General features: G+C 49.1%; 1 protein-coding gene across 2 annotated transcripts in view; it reads left to right on the forward strand.

Moving 5' to 3' along the window:
• The window catches only part of LOC119975940 (collagen alpha-5(IV) chain-like), a 255,363-nt gene that overhangs the window by 111,662 nt on the left and 127,617 nt on the right, over nt 1–16,084 (forward strand). For both annotated transcript variants that reach the window (XM_038815905.1, XM_038815906.1), the window contains exons 9-13: nt 1,116–1,193; nt 2,283–2,336; nt 6,699–6,734; nt 6,831–6,872; nt 12,420–12,491. In XM_038815905.1, coding sequence (XP_038671833.1) covers nt 1,116–1,193; nt 2,283–2,336; nt 6,699–6,734; nt 6,831–6,872; nt 12,420–12,491 — 282 coding nt within the window. The remainder of the gene's footprint in view (nt 1–1,115; nt 1,194–2,282; nt 2,337–6,698; nt 6,735–6,830; nt 6,873–12,419; nt 12,492–16,084) is intronic.

A 16,084-nucleotide genomic window follows, 5' to 3' on the forward strand; every position in this document is an offset into this window, starting at 1 on the left:
ACCCCCCCCCCGCCAATATCATCAGGACCTCCTGACTGGTCCAGGCGGTACAGCCTCACTTACCTTTCCTCCGTGGTGCCTGGACCTGCTGCAGTACCGGCTGCAGCCACTGCTTCTGATGGCGCTACTGCTACTGGGTGGCTGCCGGCCTCTAATTGCCTGGAGCTTTTAGAGGGAAAGAAAATTCCCCAGTACTTGGCGAGGACTCTGTCACCAATTAGGCAAGTGCCTGATTGGCATTGAACCGATTTGGGGAGCCTGGGACGTGCTGGCGCACATGCTCAATGCTGCAAACTTTAAATTCTATCCGTAGTTTTGAGAGTTAAGGTGAATACTTATATTCATACACAGAATGGGCGGAATCTTCTAGTCATTTGTCAGAGCGTTTCAGGGGGGAAACTGGTGTGTGACTCTCCAGCTGCACAGTCGAGTTTTCTCTCCAGATTCTCTAGCATTCTGTGCACGGAGAATCTGGGGACATGGTTTACATTATCATGCTGGCGGGCAGGGATGGGCCTGAAAGAGCCAGCAATGACAGCTAATCAGAGATTGGGGTGCGATCTTTAAGGGACACCCTGTTCTGTGTTACAAAGAAACTCCTCCCCACCTCCACACAGACAACGGGGAGCCACCCCCCAAAAGCATCAGGGCATCCTCTCCCCACCACACAGGTATCAGGGCAACCACTTCACACAAGCATCGGGGTGCCACTCCCCCCTCCCCCCCACCCCCAACCATTCTTAAGGGGAAGCTCCCCAATGTGGCTCCCTAGAGAGCCGCCTGTCACTGCCAGGTTGGTACTGCCAGGGATCAATGTCAGACAGGAGTGACAGGGAACTGCCTAGGCATGTCCCTTTCTCCCGGGGCCTTTACTGACCCTTGCGTCACTGGCAGATTCCCCTCAAGAGCTTCAAGCTTCACATCAGCGAAGTATGAATATTCAGTGAGGGGGAGAGGCAGGAATGCCCTATAATGATATTCAAATATATTAACATTTATTGAAATGTGGTCCCCGCCCTTTCTGGGTGGGAACCTTGTTATGTCACGGGCGAGGGGCGTATGAATTACCTGAAAAAAAATAACTGATTCATTTTGCAATATGTTTATCTATAAAGGGTGAACCAGCTCAAATGATACCGTTATATCCAGGAGACAAAGGAAGTGGTGGACCTCAAGGTCCTCAGGGACCTCCAGTAAGTGTGATTTCCCAACCATGCACATCTGGTAACATCTGGTGTATTCGATGTACAGGATGAGTTTGATCAGATACAAAATGTAACAGAGTAGGGTGCAATATTGGGCATAGCACTGCCTATTGTTTAGTTACTGTTCAACTGCTATTTAATTCCAACTGGCACCTCACCCTATGCTGTAACACTGGAACCTTGATTTCACAAGAGCAGCAAAACATGTTGTTGAGCTGGTCTGTGGTGCAGACTCGCTTTGGGCAACATCTCAGACAGCAAGACACACTGAAGGTTGCAAGGTAATTCCCTCTCCTAATTGTGACAGCATTCTAGAATATGAAAAACGTGCCCACTGTGCCTGGCTGCAAAGAAGGTATTGAGGAAGTCAAAGGTTTATGTTCTTTTCGCTCTTAGGCATGTCTCTGGTAGTGCTTCTCAACCATCCCTCTGGGGGATACCATTTTGAGCATTGTGCGCAACCATTGATGTTTGTTAAGAAGTCTTACCACACCAGGTTAAAGTCCAAAGGTTTGTTTCAAACCAATAGCTTTCGGAGCACTGCTCCTTCCTCGGGTGAATGAAGAGGTAGGTTCCAGAAACATATATATAGACAAAGTCAAAGATGCAAGACAATACTTTGAATGCGAGCATTTGCAGGTAATTAAGTCTTTACAGATCCAGAGAGAGGGGTAATCCTACGTTAAAGAGATGTGAATTGTCTCAAGCCAGGACAGTTGGTAGGATTTTGCAAGCCCAGGCCAGATGGTGGGGGATGAATGTAATGCGACATGAATCCAAGGTCCCAGTTGAGGCCGTATTCATGTGTGCAGAACTTGGCTATAAGTTTCTGCTCGGCGAACTTTCAGCCTCAGGCCCTCCTCTGTTGTGGGTTTCTTGTTGAGGTCAGCAGAATAAGTAGTCTCTCAATGGCCATGCTTCTCCTCCACAGAATGTGAGGGCTTCCTGGATACTGGCTACTCATTTGCATGAGTTATTTCTGCTGATCGGACACCACCAGAAAATAAAATGTTTTTATAATCAAGAATCCAAATGCATTCAGGAAAAATATTCAATGTATTAATGGTTTAATTTAAGGGTCAACGAGGACCTCCAGGGTGGCAAGGACCCACTGGGCCTCCAGGTTCCTTGGTAAGTATCCCTTTTTTCCAACACTAAAGATGTATGAGGCTTTATGCAGAAGATTATGGGTGACTGCTTATGTTAGTATGGTATATACTGCACTCTGGTTTAGCTCAGTTGGCTGGACAGCTGGTTCGTGATGTAACCAACAGCGCGGTTTCCATTTCTGTGATGGCTGAAGTTATTCATGAAGGTCCTGCCTTCTCAATCTTGCCCCTCACCTGAGGTGTGGTGATCCTCAGGATGAAACACCTTCGGTCGGCTCTCCCCCTCAAAGGAGAAAGCAGCCTGTGGCCACCTGGGACTATGGTGACTTTACTTTATGTACTTCAGTGGTAGCTGACTAGCCTTAATTATGGGCGCCGAATAACACTGAATCACAATGCTGCCCAACAGCTCTGTATCTCAGACAATACTGTGACTCACTGCCAGTGGTGAAGCCAAGAGAGAGCTGAGTGCCGAGGAAAGTGAAATTGTTTTGCCTGACAAGAAGATCCAAGAAAATCAGTCAAGCTGTTAAACTGACTCTATTTTGCCTGAGTGAAACTAATTAATTCCACGTGTACCAGAGTTCAAACCTGGGATGTATGGATCCATTTAGTTCAAGGTCACCCACACGCAGCACGATAGCATAATGGTTAGCACAGTTGCTTCACAGCTCCAGGGTCCCATGTTCGATTCCCGGCTTGGGTCACTGTCTGTACGGAGTCTGCACGTTCTCCCCGTGTGTGCGTGGGTTTCCTCCGGGTGCTCTGGTTTCCTCCCACAGTCCAAAGATGTTCAGGTTAGGTGGATTGGCCATTCTAAATTGCCCTTAGTGTCCAAAAAGGTTGGGTGGGGTTACGGGGATAAAGGGGATAAGGTGGAGGCAAGGGGCTTAAGTAGGGTGCTCTTTACAGTGCAGGCTCGATGGGCTGAATGGCCTCCTTCTGCACTGTAAATTCTATGATAAGTCCATCACTGAGCCACAAGGGGAATGTAAGCAGCGCTTCAATTCAGTCAAAGTTTTGTTGAAGATATTCCCCTGTGAATGGGGAGATTATTCAAAGGCGTTCTCAATTGTATGGAATGTATACGCGACCGGACCAGCATTGTTGCAGGGATGATTGCTAGCGCTGTTGGAGAGGGATTAACATAACTTGACAGGGAGATGGGATCCTGAGAGAAGGCTCAGGAAGGTTCAGCAGGGGGAGATGCACAGCCAGAATTAGAGCAGAGAGTCAGGAAGGCATATAAGTTATGGGCCAGTTACGTCACAAGGGAGTTTGGTAGGATTGGATGGCATTTATTTTAATCCATGGAGTCTGACGAACAAGGCAGATGAGTTGAGGGCAAATTAAAACATGGGGGTGTGATGTTATTGCTGTCACTGTCACATGGTTGGGAGAGGGGCAGGATTTACAGCTCAATATTCCGGGATATAGGATCTTCAAGCGAGACGGGGGAGGAGATAAAAGAGGAGGGGGTATTGCAATTTTGATTAGGGAATCAATTACAGTAGTAAGGAGGGATGACATCTTCGAAGGCTCTTGAAATAAAGCCAAATGGGAAAACTTAAAAACCAAAAAGGAGAAATCACATTGCCGGGAGTGTTCTAAAGGCACCCTAACAGGCTGAGAGAAATAGAAGAGCAGATGTGTAGGCAAATTTCAGAGAAGTGTAAAAGTAACAGAGTAGTGATAGTGGGGATTTCAACTTCCCCAACATTAACTGGGGTAGTCATAGTGTGAAACGTTTAGAGGGAGCAGAATTCTTAAAATGCACCCAGGAGAACATTTTAAGCCAGTATATAGAAGATCCAACAAAAAAGGGGACGGTCCTGGACAAAGCCATGCAAATGGTTGAAATATCAGTACGAGAGCATTTTGCAGACAGCGAGCATAACTCTGTTAAATTCAAGAATGTGCAAGAGGGAACTTAAAAAGGAAATTAGGAGAGCAAAAAGGGGACATGAAAGGATACTGGCAGATAAAATAAAGGGAAAATCCAAAGTTGTTTTACAAGTACATTAAGGGTAAAAGGATAACTAGGGAAAGAATAGGGACCATCAAGGATCACAATGATAATTTGTGTACCGAGCCGGAGGATGTTGATAGGGTTCTAATGAATGCTTTCTGTCGGTGTTCACTAGTGAGAGGGATAATGTGAGTATGGAAATCAGGGAGAAGGACTGAATAAAATTAAAGAAATTAACATAGACAGAGAGGAGGCTCTGAGTGGTCTGGCAGGCTTAAAAGATAAATATCCAGGGCCGGAGGAAATGTATCCCAAGCTATTGAGCGAGGCAAAGGAGAAAAGGCAGGGGCTATTTTCTCTCTGACCACAGGAGAGGTGCCGGAGGACTGGAGGATAGCCAAAGTGGAACCATTATTCAAGAAGGGAGGAATGGATAAATCAGGAAGCTGCAGGCCGTTTAGTCTAGCCTCAATGTCGGAAACACTATTCTGAGACACAGAATTAATCTGCATTTGGAGAGACAGGGAATACTCGTGAAAAGTTAGCATGGTTTTGTTAAGGAGAGGTCATGTCTGACCAACCTGATCGAATTTTTCGAAGAGGTGACCAGGTGTCTCGATTATAGCAATGCATTTGACGCAGTCTACTTGGACTTCAGCAAGACTTTTGATAAGGTCCCACATGAGAGACTGAGAGCAAAGGCAAGAGCCCATGGTCGCCAAGGAAATTTGGCAAATTGGATCCAGAATTGGCTGAGTTGCAGGAAGCAGAGGCTGATGGTCAAGGGGTGTTTTGTTGACTGAGTGCCTGTGTCCATGGGTTCCCAATGGGATCTGGGGTGGGGCCCTTGCTGTTTGTGGTTTATATAAATGATTTAGACATTAATGTAGGACTGTTGATCTGTAAGTTTGCAGATCAGACGAAAATTGGTGGGTTGGTAAATAGTGAGGAGGATAGCCTTCGATTACAGGAGTATATAGACGGACTGGTCAGATGGGCTGATCAGTGGCAAATAGAATTCAATCCAGATAGGTGTGAGATGATGCACTTGGGCAGGACAAACAAGGCAAGGGAATATATGATAAACGGCAGGATCCTGAGAAGCATCAAGGATTAAGGGGACCTTGGTTACAGATAATAAGGTTACAGGATCATCTTGAATTCACAGAGCAAAAATTAAAATGTAACATTTACTTCCAATAGTCCAAATTTCAACCTCAGGAACAATCAAACTTGAACATGCTCGCAGCTTTCTCTGAATTGAATCAAACTCTTTGCTTTGGGAAGGATTTTTGAAGCGAGTCCAATTTTGCAGTGGTGTTTATTGTCTTTCCAAAGATGACTAATGAGGCCCATTCAGGATCTGCAAACTTGTCTATTCTTTTGAAAAAAAATTTAGAGTATTCAATTAAGGGTCAATTTAGCTTGGCCAATCCATCTAACCTGCACATCTTGGGGTTCTGGGGGTGAAACACACGCAAACACGGGGAGAATGTGCAAACTCCAGACGGAGAGTGACCCAGAGCCAGGATCGAACCTGAGACCTCGGCACCGTGAGGCAGCAGTGCTGACCACTGTGCCACCGTGCAGACTTTATGACACGTAAGGCATCTGTTGTTATGTGGGATGCCTGGTCGTGTAATCATGACCAGAAGTTTCCAGACAACACAATCCTGCACCCATCACCATTCACGAGTCGCCGAAGAGCCTGGGAGATGTGCTGGGAAAGGGAGACGCGTGTGCGCGACATCTTCCAGCGTGGAGAAACTGACTGTTGCACACCAGCTTCCATGTATGCAAACTCCAGGCGGAGAGTGACCCAGAGCCAGGATCGAACCTGGGACCTCGGCACCGTGAGGCAGCAGGGTAGCATGGTGGTTAGCATAAATGCTTCACAGCTCTACGGTCCCAGGTTCGATTCCCGGCTGGGTCACTGTCTGTGTGGAGTCTGCACGTCCTCCCCCTGTGTGTGTGGGTTTCCTCCGGGTGTTCCGGTTTCCTCCCACAGTCCAAAGATATGCGGGTTAGGTGGATTGGCCATGCTAAATTGCCCGTAGTGTCCTAATAAAAAAATGTAAGGTTAAGGGGGGGTTATTGGGTTACGGGTATAGGGTGGATACGTGGGTTTGAGTAGGGTGATCATGGCTCGGCACAACATTGAGGGCCGAAGGGCCTGTTCTGTGCTGTACTGTTCTATGTTCTATGTTCTATGTATGTGTATCTCGACAGAACAAAACATTGATCCCATGGCGAGGGAACCAAGACAATTGTAGGTTTTTCTCTGCTGTAGTATTTGCCTGCCGCTGAACAGCCGTTGAGATATTCCGGATGCTATCTGACAGACTTGAACAACGAGTTTCACGCAGCTGAAATATGTTTTAAATGTTACTTTTTGATCTTTCTATTTGTTGCTAGGGTCCGCCAGGACCATATGGTCGTCCAGGACAAAAGGTATGTGTGGAACCGGCTTTGCTTCTTTCTGCCGTTTTAAAGATTTCTTTAAATCTTTGGTAAAATATAAATCTGCTTGAATTTTCCTTTGTGCAGGGCAACATGGGATTGTTCTTTGTGGGTTCCAAGGGTGACAAGGTAAGAGAAATTTGTCATTGGGATTGTGACTGGGAGTGGACACCATAAGATCAAATAATTTGATTGTGTAAACAGAATTGTGGAAAATGGACATTGTTACGGTGGGGGTGGAGGCGGGGGGGGGGGGGGGGGGTTTACACTGCCATGATTTCCCTGCTGACTAATCATTCATAAACAGAAAGGTGTTTTTTATTCTTATTATAAATGGTGCTTTATTTTCCCCAACTCTCAAATTTAGAGATGTTCTAATCCTCTAGTAATAACTTACACAGCAAAGTCGAGGTAAATGAAATAAAAGAGTCGGTGATTTTTACACACACTTCTCTCCCCTGTCTCTCACACATACTCTGTCACACATGCACACACACACAGGGCTGGATTCTCCACCGTTGGGATTCTCCATTTTGCCGGCAGCCCGGGGGTTTGCGGACGGCCTGGGGCTGCCCCACAATGGGGAACCCCATTGATCAACCGGCGAAACTGAGAATCCTGATGGCGTGCCGCACCAGAAATCTGGCATGGCGGGGCGGAGAAACCCGCCCACCATCACTTACATGCACACACTCTCATTCACACACTCTCATATACACACTCTCTCTCACACTCACTCACACATTCATATACACACATTCTCTCTCACACACACACACACACACACACACACACAGGGCGCAATTCTCCGCTCCCGGGAAAAATCGTGAAGGCTGTCGTGAACTCGGCCGAGTTTCACGACAGCCTCGGAGCCCGCTCCTCTCACCGAATTCACCCCCACCCGGGGGGCTAGGAGTGGCGCTCCGTTATTCTCGGCCCCCAGGCATCAAGGCGGCACGCCTAGAATGACGCGACGGCGGCGCCTATGTGACGTCAGCCGCGCATGTGCAGGTTGGCCGGCTCCAACCCGCGCATGCGTGGCTGTGTCACGACGGCTGACAGCTCGAACCCGCGCATGCGCGGTGGCTGTCTTTCCCCTCAGCCGCCCCGCAAGACGTGGCGGCTTGATCTTGAAAGCGGCGGAGGGGAAATAGTGCGTCCGATTGAGACGCCGGCCCGACGATCGGTGGGCACCAATCGCGGGCCTGTCCCCTCCCGAGCACAGTCGTGGTGCTCATTCCCCATTGGGCCCCCTACAAGCCCCAAAACGGGCATCTCACGGCGATTTCACGACGGCAGCGACCAGGTGTGGTTCCCGCTGTCATGAACCGGTCGCAAACGGCAGGCCGCTCGGCCCATCCAGGTCGGAGAATCGGCGGTCGCCGTGAACGTCCGACCGTGAAATTAGTCGGGGGGGGCCTCCCGCGATTCTCCCACCCGGCTTGGGGAGCGGACAATCGCGCCCACACTCTCTCACACTCACTCACACTCTCATATACACAGACTCTCTCACACTCACTCACACACTCATGTACACACACTCTCTCACACTCTCACACACACACTCTCACACTCAGTCACACACTCATATACACACACTCACACACTCTCACTCATACACTCTCATTTTCACACACTCTCTCACACTCACACACTCTCAAATACAAACACACGCACACGCGCACTGGGCTAGATTCGCCATCTGGGCTGCCCAGATGTGTTTCCAACGGGACGGAGAATCGGGCATCATGGCAAAATCATGATTGGTGCTGGGCACCGACCCGAACGCAATACTCGGACCCCACACTGGCGGCATGAACGGGTGCCACACCACGCGCCAGCAGGAGCACGGAAATAAATGCAAATGGATAGTAATGACTTGTTTGCGTCTATTTGGCGGCCCAGGCCTATCCTCCGCCCTCCCGTGATTCTCCGGTCAGTAATCACGTGGGCGCATTTCACTTGGTGGTCTCTCCAATCGTACCCTTGACATGGTGGACCTCACAGTGGGTCCAATGGGCAATGGTTGCCACCTTGGCCCACCGTGAGGTCCACCATGCATAGGGCCATGATGGTAGAGACCACCCAAACTCCCCCCCCCCCAGCACACATCGCCCCCGACACCCCCCCCCCCCCCCCCACCCCCCCCCCCCACCCCACCCGCACCAGCACAGCAGCCCACAACCCCAGATTGCCTGGGTGCCACCCCCAACCCCCCAAGTACGGGGGTGACCCTCTGTCACATTCTCTTTCACACCCTCGCTCTCGCACACTGTCTCACCCACAAACTCTCTCTCACATACTCTCTCTCTCACAAACTCTCTCTCCCACACTTTCTCACACACTTGTTTTGACACACTCACACTCTTTCTCACACAGCCTCTCACACACTTTCTCTCTCACACACCCTCTCTCACAGACTCTCTCTCACACACTCTCTCACACACTTGTTTTGACACACACACACTGTCTCTCACACACTCACTCTCACACACTCTCTCTCACATTGTCTCACACATCCTCTCTCACAGACTCTCTAACACACTCGCTGTGACACACTCTCTCAAACTCTCTCACACACTCACTCACACACTCTGGACATGATTCTCCGCTCCCCACGCCGGGTGGGAGAATCGCGGGAGGGCCCCCCAACTAATTTCACGACCCCCTGGTGCCCCCACGATTCCCCCCCCCCCCCCCCCCCGCTCGGATGAATTGCCGCTCGCTATTTTTCACGGCGGCTGGCGATTCTCCGACCCGGATAGGCCAAGCGGCCTGCCGTTCGCGACCGGTTCACGACGGCGGCAACCACACCTGGTCGCTGCTGTCGTGAAATCGCCGTGAGATGCCGGCTTTGGGGCTTGTAGGGGGCCTGGTAGGGAATGAGCACCACGACTGTGCTCAGGAGGGGACAGGCCCGCAATCGGTGCCCACCGATCGTCGGGCCGGCGTCTCAATCGGACGCACTATTTCCCCTCCGCCGCTCCGCAAGATCAAGCTGCCACATCTTGCGGGGCGGCTATGGGGAAAGACGGCCACCGCGCATGCGCGGGTTCGAGCTGTCAGCCGTCGTGATGTCAGCCGCGCATGCGCCGGCCAACCTGCGCTTGCGCGGCTGACGTCACATAGGCGCCGCCACCACATCACTCTCGGCGCGCCGCCCGGCGGCCGAGAGTTACGTAGCGCCGCTCCTAGCCCCACTGGGAGGGGAGAATAGGGGGCGAGGAGCGGCCTCCGAAGCCGTCGTGAAACTCGGCCAAGTTCACGACGGCCCTCCCGATTTTTCCCTGGAGCGGAGAATTCCGCCCTCTCTCTTTCACAAACTCTCTCTCACACACACTCTCTCTCACACACTCTCTCTCTCACACTCTCTCACACACTCTCTCACACTATCTCTCTCACACACTCTCTCACTCACACTCTCTCACACTCTCTCTCACTATCTCTCTCACACACTCGCACACACTCTCTCTCACATACTCTCTTTCACAAACTCTGTCTCAAACACTCACACACTCTCTCACACACACTCTCACACACACTCTCTCACACACACTCACTGTCCCTCTCACTGTCTCTCCACTTTCTCTCACACACTTTCTCACACTCTCGCTGTCACACACTCTCTCTCACAAACTCTCCCCCACACTTTCTCTCATACTCGCTCTCACACATGCTCTCTCTCACACACACTCTCCCTCACACTCCCACACACTCTCTCACACACTTGCTCTCTCACACTCGCTCTCACACTCTCTCTCACACACTCACCACACTCTCTCTCCCACACATTCGCTCACACTCACACTCACACTCTCACTCTCACACACTTTCTCACACTCTCGCTCTCACACTCTCTCACACACTCTCACACACACTCTCTCTCACACTCTCACACACACTCTTTCTCACCCTCTCTCTCTCACTCCCTCTAAGACACATTCTTTCACTCTCACACACTCTCTCGCACACACTCTCCCCCTCACGCACACATTCTCTCACACACTTACGCTCGCACAGTAGGTTAGGGGCTGGTTTAGCTCACCAAGCTAAATCGCTGGCTTTTAAAGCAGACCAAGCAGGCCAGCAGCACGGTTCGATTCCCGTACCAGCCTCCCCGGACAGGCGGCGGAATGTGGTGACTAGGGGCTTTTCACAGTAACTTCATTGAAGCCTACTCGTGACAATAAAGCGAAAAGTGCAGAGGATACTGGAAGTCTGCAGAGGGATTTGGATAGGTTAAGTGAATGGGCTCGGGTCTGGCAGATGGAATACAATGTTGACAAATGTGAGGTTATCCATTTTGGGAGGAATAACAGCAAACGGGATTATTATTTAAACGATAAAATATTAAAGCATGCCGCTGTTCAGAGAGACTTGGGTGTGCTAGTGCATGAGTCACAGAAGGTTGGTTTACAAGTGCAACAGGTGATTAAGAAGGCAAATGGAATTTTGTCCTTCATTGCTAGAGGGATGGAGTTTTAAGACTAGGGAGGTTATGTTGCAATTGTATAAGGTGTTAGTGCGGCCACACCTGGAGTATTGTGTTCAGTTTTGGTCTCCTTACTTGAGAAAGGACGTACTGGCGCTGGAGGGTGTGCAGAGGAGATTCACTAGGTTAATCCCAGAGCTGAAGGGGTTGGATTATGAGGAGAGGTTGAGTAGACTGGGACTGTACTCGTTGGAATTTAGAAGGATGAGGGGGGATCTTATAGAAACATTTAAAATTATGAAGGGAATAGATAGGATAGATGCGGGCAGGTTGTTTCCACTGGCGGGTGACAGCAGAACTAGGGGGCATAGCCTCAAAATAAGGGGAAGTAGATTTAGAACTGAGTTTAGGAGGAACTTCTTCACCCAAAGGGTTGTGAATCTATGGAATTCCTTGCCCAGTGAAGCAGTTGAGGCTCCTTCATTACATGTTTTTAAGGTGAAGATAGATAGTTTTTTGAAGAATAAAGGGATTAAGGGTTATGGTGTTCGGGCCGGAAAGTGGAGCTGAGTCCACAAAAGATCAGCCATGATCTCATTGAATGGCGGAGCAGGCTCGAGGGGCCAGATGGCCTACTCCTGCTCCTAGTTCTTATGTTCTTATGTTCTTATGTTAATAAGCAATTTTCATTTCATTTCATAATGTATGGGCCATTAGCACATTGTTAGAGATTAAGATCTGTGAAAGGTTGTCCTGAATTTTCAGCCGTTTCCGTTGGTGGGAAAATCCCGTCCCATCGATGGCGAATCCTACCATTGGTTTCCCAGCAGCATGGAGAGGGATGCATAGCACGGGAAACCCCATTGACAATGGCAGAACCAGATGATCCCACTGCTGGCCAACAGTGGGCTACCTCGACTTCCGCCGGGGGGAGGGGGGGGGGGCGGGAAATCTTTCCCATTATCCTTGTTTGAAGTTGGCTGGAGCAGAGCTACATCTAGGCCATTGTGTTGACTGCTGGGTTACTCATGCTATTCCAGGAGTGTTACAGTAATTTGATGGACTAGCCTTTGATAACTCTGAAAGCTCTGGAACACAGCATGTGACCAGCTGCACGCTGTGCCACTGATTGATTTGGCACCTGTGCTGTAATTATGTCCAAACTGATGAATAGCGGATACATTCCAATTGACCTTCTCAAGTTATGACTTCTTCTGATAAATTGATGCTTATGTTGGAAACAGGGTCTGAAAGGACTTCCTGGCCCTGTTTATCGCTCAGTGGATGGTCCAAGCATTACTGAGAAAGGACAGAAGGTAAGTTATGCTTTCCAAAGCAGCAATTAAACCTCAATGATACCGCCCTGGTTTATGCTGGGGCACTCTATTCTTTATTGTATTGAAGTGTGAGCTTGGGGGGGGGGGGGGGGGGAGATCCAGCCATAACCCAGGCTGACAGTTCAGTGCAGGTCCTGTGAGCCTTGAGACCGAGGACAGGGACTATCCTTGCTCGGTGTGTCATCAGTTCGACTGTAAATCTCACCGTACTTTACTCGATAGAAAAGCAAATGCCCAATAAATTAAATACATTTCAGAGTTCACAGAAAGATTCAAAATAATGATTCACTGGCACAACTGCTGAAGATATTCAATTGCCTTGTTCAAGGAACAACCCCTGTAGTTAAAAAAAAGTGTAACTTACACTCTCCTCATGAATAACAATATAATTATTCTCTTCCTTTTCATGAGGGTGAGTGTAAACAGCTTTCTCTCCTCTGTATGATCTCCCCCCCCCCCCCCCTCACTTCGTTATAGAGCATGGTTATCTCTGCCTACCCTCTATAAAACACTGGTTACTTCTATTTTTATCAGCACATAAGATTCTAGGGGCACGATCTAACGGGAAAAGGAATTAGTGGGGCCGTTCCTGGCATATGTAGTAGTGGAAACGACCCAGCTATCGAACGGCATTCTGTTATTTTTTTCGGGCCTTACGGAGGCCGCACACAGTCGCATTTCCTGCACTGAGGAGCTCTGCTCGTCAGTGGTGGAAGAGATCGGGGCGCCATTTTTAAATGGCACCTCAATCTCTCAAACCCCCCCCCCCCCCCACAATGCTGGTTTAGCTCACCAGGCTAAATCGCTGCCTTTTAAAGCAGACCAAGCAGGCCAGCAGCACGGTTCGAGTCCCGTACCGGCCTCCCTGGACAGGCGCCGGAATGTGGCGACTAGGGGCTTTTCACAGTAACTTCATTGAAGCCTACTCGTGACAATAAGCGATTTTCATTTTCATTTCAATGTGATCCCTGAACAACCCCAATGCCCCAACCTACCTGGCTGGGGGTCCTTGAGCTGCCCTGCACCCCACTCCATACGGGCAGGCACCAACAGGTCCAATCCCTGGCGTGGGCAGAATTCCACCTGGGCACCATGGCACTGCCAGCCTGGCACACTGTTCCGCTCTGCCTGGTCCCCATTTGTGAGGACCAGTGCTAAAAGGCGCCTGGCTGGGGTCTCCTCGGCAAGGCCAGAAGATCCCGGGGACCGGTTACATCGGGTGCAGTTAAGCTCACTTAACAATGTAAGTCTGCATAGATCGCGATGTCTCATTAGATCTCGTGGGGCATAACAACCATTGGGAATCCCGGAAGAGGCCTATTGTGGGGACTACCAGCCATGTCCCCTCCCGATTCCAACGGGATGCTGTCGGTAAATCGCGTCCTTAGAGTATCAAACAAAGGTACAATATTATATTTTTAAAATCCTGAGTGCTATATTTTGTAGGTTTTTAATTAACCGTTCAGAGCCATCTCTAATAAATAAGAATTTTCCAGTGTCTTCTGGGATGTTACTGATCTACAATGATAATAATAACTATCTGCAATGTTAGAATATTAAAAATATGAGTAGTTGGTAAAATGAAATTACATAAATTATATTTCTAACGAAACAATAGTAAAATAAAGCATGGGGTTAAATTTAAGAGAATGCTAGAGTCCCTGGCCCAGGCAGAGGGTATGGGGAGGGGGAGTTTTGGGTAGACAAGCTGGGGATGCTGCCGGGCCAGATGATTGGTGTGGGCCTCTCCCGTCACTGAGTAATTCCTATTAATTGACCACTTAAAGGGTCTCAATTGGATCAATGGGCAGTCGGTGGGCATGGTCCCTCTCCTTCCACTAGGTGCGGGGGGGTGGGGAGGTAGTGGGGTGGATGGATGCAACAGAGCCGGCGCCCATGGTAATTTGCAGGGCCCCTGGAGGGGGGGGGAGCTATAAAATCTAGCCTTTGATTGACTCTACCTAAAAAGATAAATTGAAACACTGTTTGATGCATCGCCGGGTAAATCGGCAATTGGAAGGGCAAACGGATGCCGAGTTGAGGAAAGCAGAGGGTGTAACATTTCAGAACTCTTTGTTGCTCAGAGTACATTCCAACAGCAGGTCAATGATTTTTATTGTGTTTCTAATGACAGCCCACTGCAACAAGCCTGACTCCATCCAGAGACTGTTATTGTAATAACCTGCATGGAGCATACGAGGGGGGGTGTTGATTGTTCCCTCCATGTGGCTCGAGGAGTATGAGCTCCCCCGATAACTGCAGGACTATTACCATGTCTATATAAGGTCAGCCAGATAAGAACCGACGGAAAGAGAAAGAAAACTCGGTGAAGCCTAGCCAGCCCCTTTGTACATTGTACATATTAGAAATAAACCTCTTCCCTATGTTACTTGTCTGACTCCCTTCACCTTTATTAAAGTTATAGCCCAGATGAGACCTACAGGGATGAGCCGATTAGCCTCCCCATGAGCCTCGTGGAATACAAGCTTTCCCGATGAGAGGCCGGGCCCTATCAATAGAGTAATGCACTCAAACAGAAAAGGCGGTCCAGATAGGAGCCGAGCTGGAGGAGTCCCGGGTGGGCCCTGAATGTTGTGTGTATTTAGTTTGCTTTAACCATAAATAGCTTTCTCCATATTATCAAACCGGAGCTCCACTGTGACCACTATACTGACATCTGCAGGACTTTAGATGGACAAGTAGAGAAGTAGCACTTCCATGCAAAATTAAGACTTAGAGCAGATTGCCCCTAGGGGTGACAGTGTATGTGGGAAGGTACAGCAATTTGTTGTTCATATATGAGCATGCGTAGCAGCAGAAGCTGGGCTACGTGTTGACCCTGGGTAATTACAGTTTAAAAGAGGGCCTGAGAAGGATTATTTAGATTTTATTAGCATATTGCAGAACAGATCTGTGTGAGGACAGAGCTGGGACCCAAGACCGGAGTAGGTGAGGCCATCGGAGTCTGCATGCAGGTGTCGTTGGAGTGTGCAAGCGATGGGCAAGTTGGGGCGGCATGGTGGCACAGTGTTAGCACTGCTGCCTCAAGGCTCTGAGGAACAGGGTTCAATCCCGGGTCACCGTCCGTGTGGATTTTGCACATTCTCCCCGTGTCTGCGTGGGTCTCACCCCCACAATCCCCAAAGATGTGCAAGGTAGGTGGATTGGCCACGCTAAAATTGCCACTTAATTGGAAAGAAAATGTTAAATTAAAAATTCCGGGCAAGTTGGAGTCGGCGAGTAAGTTAGAAGGATTTTGTTTGGCAACAAGTTGGCAACAAGAAAGATTTTCAAAAAGTATTTTCAGTCATTTAATTGGATTTCCCTCTGCTCCTGGCTAGTTGCTGTGTTAATTGTTTTGATAGCTGTTTGCTGACTACTGATCCTTTCTTCGTTGGTTGTTTACAGTCTCAGAATTTCTTCATAATAGTTTTCATTTACACATGCTACTTGCACATTAGCACCTGTTAACTTATAATGGGTGCTGTTGTATATGCGATTTGGCCAGTCTGATGCCAGTGTGGCTCTTAGAAATGTGGAGAACCCAGGGTAAATGTAAGGCATCGACATCC

This window comes from Scyliorhinus canicula, chromosome 13, assembly GCF_902713615.1.
Source record: "Scyliorhinus canicula chromosome 13, sScyCan1.1, whole genome shotgun sequence".
Classification (NCBI taxonomy): domain Eukaryota; kingdom Metazoa; phylum Chordata; class Chondrichthyes; order Carcharhiniformes; family Scyliorhinidae; genus Scyliorhinus; species Scyliorhinus canicula.